At 36.3% G+C, this 5,956-nt stretch overlaps 1 protein-coding gene across 1 annotated transcript in view; it reads right to left on the reverse strand.

Annotated features, from left to right (window-relative positions):
* Nucleotides 1-1,819: 1,819 nt before the first annotated feature.
* The window catches only part of LOC107745180 (galactose-3-O-sulfotransferase 2-like), a 10,311-nt gene continuing 6,174 nt past the window's right edge, over nucleotides 1,820-5,956 (reverse strand). Inside the window, exons 4-5 of the mRNA XM_016559030.1 lie at nucleotides 4,799-5,465; nucleotides 1,820-3,250 (exon numbers count right to left, since the gene is read on the reverse strand). Of these exons, the coding sequence (XP_016414516.1) occupies nucleotides 2,207-3,250; nucleotides 4,799-5,465 (1,711 nt within the window). The 3' untranslated portion in view covers nucleotides 1,820-2,206. The remainder of the gene's footprint in view (nucleotides 3,251-4,798; nucleotides 5,466-5,956) is intronic.

Here is a 5,956-nt window from a genome sequence, read left to right on the forward strand (position 1 = left end):
ATAGGTCAATTTCCAATTAGCATTATAACAAAAACTTAATTGAGCTGAATCTGTACTTTTGCAGAGGCCAAACACACACTTTATCCATGTTATATAAACTTCTGACTCACATTGGAAACTCGAACCATTGGTTTTAGAGAAATAGCTTAGCCATATTGAGCAGAACGCTTTGCATTTTCCAAAACACAAAACACAGCTGAACAGGCAGAATAAGCCTCTTCTGGTCTACAAATGGAAAATCATTTTCATAAAGATGAGATGATTTATGTCCAAACAGAAAGTGCAAACAAGGTAAACGAGACATTACTTAGTCTTCTAAGACAATGAATCACACTTGATTATTATTGTCTCACACCATAATCATAGCCTGTGACATTTTAAGAGCCCAAGTTAGGTATCATTGGTTTTGCTGGAGGCTAAAGCAGAAATACATTAATAGATGTCATATGGAGACACAATATTTTAATCAAAACTTTGATAATAGGCTACCATTCCTAACAAATTTTGTTTAATTAAGCCTATTTTAAAAAAAGCATATAAAAAGCAAGACATAAACCTTGATTCATTTCGATACGGATATCACTATAAATAATGATAGCTAGGTCTAGTTCAGTAAGTGAGTCAGATGTTGATTCATTGTCTCTCTGAATTCAATTCAGTGAACGATTCGTCAAACGATTCGTCTTTTTGAAAGACTCATTAAAAGAACTGGTTCATTCTTCAGTGACTCCGGTTGGGATGTATGTTTTTGATTCGCTAAACAACTGCAACTGCTCATAAGAGTCATCTCCTCGTGAATTGGACCACACTGGTCTCCATATATGCTTTTGATTCACTAAAAACTGACCATCTCATCGTAGGAGTCAATGGTTTGTCGTCCCGTATATTTTTGACTCACAAAAAGAACCAGCTCATAAGAGTCATTCGTTCGTGAATCGGACTACACTGGTATCGTTGTACTGTATTTTTATTATTACGAGCAGTCCGTGAGAACTCAATAGCAAAACATTTCTTTTTGTTGCATCACATTCGACCCAGACAGCAAACTCAAATTTGCAATTCAGGTAAAAATATGATTTCTTTTGCTGTAGCACTGCAGATTGAGCACCGGAGGAAAGCAGCTGCTGAAAAAGTGATGCAGAAATACTGCTCACTGGGTGGCAACGCTTTAAATCTGTTTAAAATTGCACTGTGATGATTACAGTTGTTAAAAGCATTGTAAAAATAAATATAAACCGTACTGAATGGAACGGTGTTGTTTGTAAATGTGCGGTCACATTTAGCTTTGATCAGCGAAATTTCGCGGTCAAAATCCAGTCAGTTCGATTGGAATCAGGAGTAGTGTTGAGAATCGAAAATAAATTCCAATTCCAGAATCAGATACTTGTTGTAAAATTCAAATTTAAATTCCACCTATCAATTCCTGGGTTTTTTTAGGTGGCGAAAAGGGGCTGTTAAAAATGTATGTCTTTGAATCATTCATTCAAGAGATTCATTCAAAAACACTGATTCATCCAGTAATGAAACAAGTAATCTTGAGTCATTGAATCATTCCATTCATAAATTCCATGAGATTTTTTTTAGTTGGCTAATATCTTTTCTTCAGAATTGTGAGAGAACTACAACCTCCATAAAAAAGGAAAGTCTCAATTTATCCAGACTTGAGCAGCTCTTGCAGACAAACAGCTCTTAGTCCAGCTTTTATGTAGCTGGCTGATTTTTGTTCATGGTATTCAGCAGCAATTAAATGTTTTGCAAAAAGAGACACAGAATAAATATGTTTGATATCTAAATGTTTTAACCACATTGGAATCAAAACTGGAAATCGATAAGAATCGGAATCAATAAGTAGAATCGGAATCGGAATTGGAATTGATCAAATTTAAACGATACCCAAAATCAGGAGTCAGCAAGGGCGAAAAAGTTCCCCTTTTTTTCCAAGTTGGTAACGCGAATTTCCTGCGTTCACCAACAAAACATTGCTTGCTTTGAAAGTAACTTTTATATGAGCTGTGCTTCATACATCGTTACACTATTTACGTTGGACAGCAGAGATTTTTTGCCAGCCAAACCTTTTAATGCGTTCATTCCTGACTGCTCCTTAGTTAATTATTTCTGTTATGAGTTCTAATTGATGAATTCATCTCAGTAAACCAGGTTCTTGTGGTTCCTTATGTATGACTGAGTTTGTTTTTGTGTGGTATGTTTATGTGTTTCTTTTTATTTCTTTATGCTGTTTTTTTGCATCAAAATAGTTTTGTCTCTCATTATGAACAACAGAGTTAGCTAAAATGTGTGAGCTATGTTCATCCACAATGGCTTTATTTGTATTGTTATGTGAGGTATTGTTCAACATTGCTGTGTGAACATTTGTCTCAATATTGCGCTTAACAGCTCTGTGTGTTGCAGTGTTTCTGGAAGCCGCAATCTTTTTTGCAGCAGCGGCACGCGCGGCTGCCAGCTGAGGAAACTGTTTGGTGTACAAAGCTGAGGTGTACTGTAGTTCAGGTGTAATCAACCTCTGACAAAGCTGACGAGTGTCATTATTTAACGCCAGTCGGAGGTTATAACCTTGAATAACTGCTGCGCCATACTGAAATGGCTTCAGTGATGAATCCTGGACCTGCGCAGGATCTACTGCCCCTCCTTCCCGAAGACACATTTGCTCAAGATTCCTCCTCTTTGCCCTCAGAAGTTCAACTTCCTGTTGGAGCTCCGTCCGCCCAAGTGTGGAGTCTATGCGTTTCCAGAAAGTGGTATTAAAGTGCTGGTATAATCGCCAGTCTAGTGAATTCCACTCTTTTACTCGATCTGCTGTCTCTGCGCTCAAGGGCCTGCGAGAGCGTTCACTGCGACTATTGAGGCGGAAAGATGAAACATCATCCAGTGACCAGCAGAGGGCGTGTTTTAGAAGCACCAGCGATTCATCGAAATACTCCGAGATGAGGATTAGCGGAAAGTCACGTTCCATGGCGGTGATGACCTCGGCGCTACGTCTGTCCAGCTCGGTGTCGTTCTCAGGTGCTGTATTATCCAGACCAAAGTCAAAGGTCAAAATGTTACGTGCATAGTGGTTATTAGGCACAGAGGCGTTGTAGCTCCGCCCACCCTGGATCAGAAACTCCTCAAGACTTTTGACAGCACGGAAAGCTGGGATCGCTTTGTAGTAAACAAACAGGGATTCCATCATCACCACTGGATTCCGAAGAATGGAAAAGTAGAATGTGTCTTTAGGCATCACTTTCCTCACCTGCAAGTCAGAAAAGACCATATGAACTTATGAATAAAATATTTTATTCACATTTCCATCACTGTTTAAGTACAAGTCGATAAAAATTTGACCTCTTGCTCTTTGTTTCAGAGTCATAAACACATTCCGCTCAACAGAAGTTCCATCCCAGAATGCAATCTACATGCAATCAGTGCAAATGTCTTCTAAATCATTCAGATCTGCACCTGCCTACTTTCATAAAGCACTGGGTGCTTCGTCTTCCTCTTGAAAATGAAAATAGTCAGTTGTATCAAATTATTTATGTGCTTGCTAAGTGGTCTACGCATATCTAGGATTGCTTTCACACCACAGTCTTGATAAAGTTGCAAACATATTCACCTCAAAGGTGCTTAATGGTATGTGCAGTTATATATAAGGGCAAATAAATGTAACATTATAAATACAGAATACTAAATAAATTAGAAAAAAAATTAAATAAAAATAAACAAGAGAAAGCATTATCTTTTATCTGGAGCCTATCTGTTCACATGCATCATTAGGATTTTAAAAAAAAACTCCTATCATGCTATTTATTTAATCAAAAACAGTTACCATGTCTTAATGCATTGCATTATCTATGTAATATTTTCTTTCATTTTTTTTTCAGTCCCTGGCATTTAAGAGCTTCTGTTGAAACTCTTTACTTTTAAAGACAAAACACTATAGGTGAATATGGTCAAAATTTTAATAATACAATTTTAATAATAGTAATAGATATCACTATATTCCCCAGTTGATTAATCACAGTACATTAAGACAATTGTTTTGTATTACACGTTTTCTGAAATGTTGTTTAAATATGCAAATGTGACATTATATAATTAAATATACATACATTTGCATACCTTTGCTGAACAGAAATCTGAAAATCGTATAAAGCTAGGTTCAAATTGCTTGGTTCATTTTGGTGACATATTAGAGAAAAAAAGGTTTTACGGAGGTAATTTGGGATATCTCTTTTTATCACACTGTAAATCAGAAAATACTGTCAACAACCAGGAAAAAAGGTTTTCACTGGTTGTAGGACTAAAATGTAATTTAAATCAAATGTAATTTAAATCAAATATATTTAATATATTTATATATTAAATATATTTAATATATATTAAATATATATGAACAACAAACCTTATAGATACAAAACAATATAGATAGTAATAAAATGGGTTTGGTAATGGCTTCTGAAGTGGAGATTTCTGGCTCAATACATGAGAAAACTCATTTTGAGAAAATGGCCTTTAAAGATATGTAGTTGAAATCTACAGACACAAATAGATAAAGTGTATCAAAATAAACCCTTAAAGGTGTATTTTGGATGTTTTCTGTCCACTAGTCTGAAAGAAGACATGGAAGCTTAAAGCCCAAAATCTCAAAATTGACCAGTGCGTGAGAGTTTACATAATGTTGTGCCTGTAGTGTCTTGACTTAATGTCATGAATATTCTATTATTCATCCAATCTTGCAAAACAACTGTTTTTGGATGCATGCTTTGGTCCAATAGTACGGGTACTGTGCTCTCGGACTGACCTCTTGTGAGCTGAATCTCATATGATTGCATAGGACGTGGAACTCCTTCACGCTGCGAGTCCTGACACCCTCCACAAAGTGTGCTGCAAAGAATGCTGGGTAAAATAACTGGCTGTGCATGTTCAGCGGCAAGGCAAAGGTCAGGTTATGGCTTTCCCCATAACGATAGAGAATGTTCAGTATGGTGCTGCTGGCAGTCTTGTGTGTCTTGAGGAAGACGATGTGCTTTTTGGGCTGACACGTGACAGTGTTGTCAGCTTGTGATTTTAGTCTATATTTATCATTATTGTCATCAGAGTGTGGTGGTTTTTTAATTTCTGGGGTCCTTTTGGGGAAAGCTGGCCTCTGTGGCTGGTTTGGAAATTCTTGGCCAAGCCAGAGTTTATTCGCCTCTATTGGTGGAGCTGCTTTGGTGGTACTAGTAAGCTTTTTTCTTGTATCCTCCAAGACTTGTTCCCTTCTCTCTTCTGAACGAGGGTTTTCACTCTCATCTTTTCTCTGTATGGATGAAGAATGTAAATGTAAAGGATGCTGGTCCACTGGTTCCTCAGCAAAGGCTGCTGAGACAGACCAAAGGTTTTCCCAGTCTTTGCGCTTTATGGGCCTGTGGATCTCTGCAGGCATTCTGACCAGCTGCTCACTCACAAGTTTCAAAACCTTGGCGCTCCTGAGAGAGAAAGAGAGAGAAAGAGACAGTACATTTTAGATGCTGACCCTTATGAAACCAACACAAATCTGATTTGAAAAGTGTCCTTCTGTATTTTATGTTAATATAATTAAATGTCCATGTTACATAAATATATATTTATAATACTTAGATTATACTAAGTAATTTTGTCAAGATGCCATTGACTTTAATCATCCAATGAAAGCTGCTAAATCTAAATAAAGAGTTAAAAAGTATCCCTATATATGTTAATAATTATATATATATATATGTTTATAATATAATATTATATAATTTATATGTTTATAATACTTATTATATATTTAGATTAATTTTGTCAAAAACTTCCATTGCCTTATGGTAATGGTAATGGAAATACCATCCAATGAATGAAAGTTTATGTAGGCTACAAACTTAAGTTTTTCCCATTGCCTTTAAAGGGGTCATATGATGCTGCTAAAAAGAACATTATTTTGTGTATTTGGTGTAAT

Source organism: Sinocyclocheilus rhinocerous, unplaced genomic scaffold (assembly GCF_001515625.1).
Source record: "Sinocyclocheilus rhinocerous isolate Xijiao unplaced genomic scaffold, SAMN03320098_v1.1 scaffold257, whole genome shotgun sequence".
NCBI classification, from domain to species: domain Eukaryota; kingdom Metazoa; phylum Chordata; class Actinopteri; order Cypriniformes; family Cyprinidae; genus Sinocyclocheilus; species Sinocyclocheilus rhinocerous.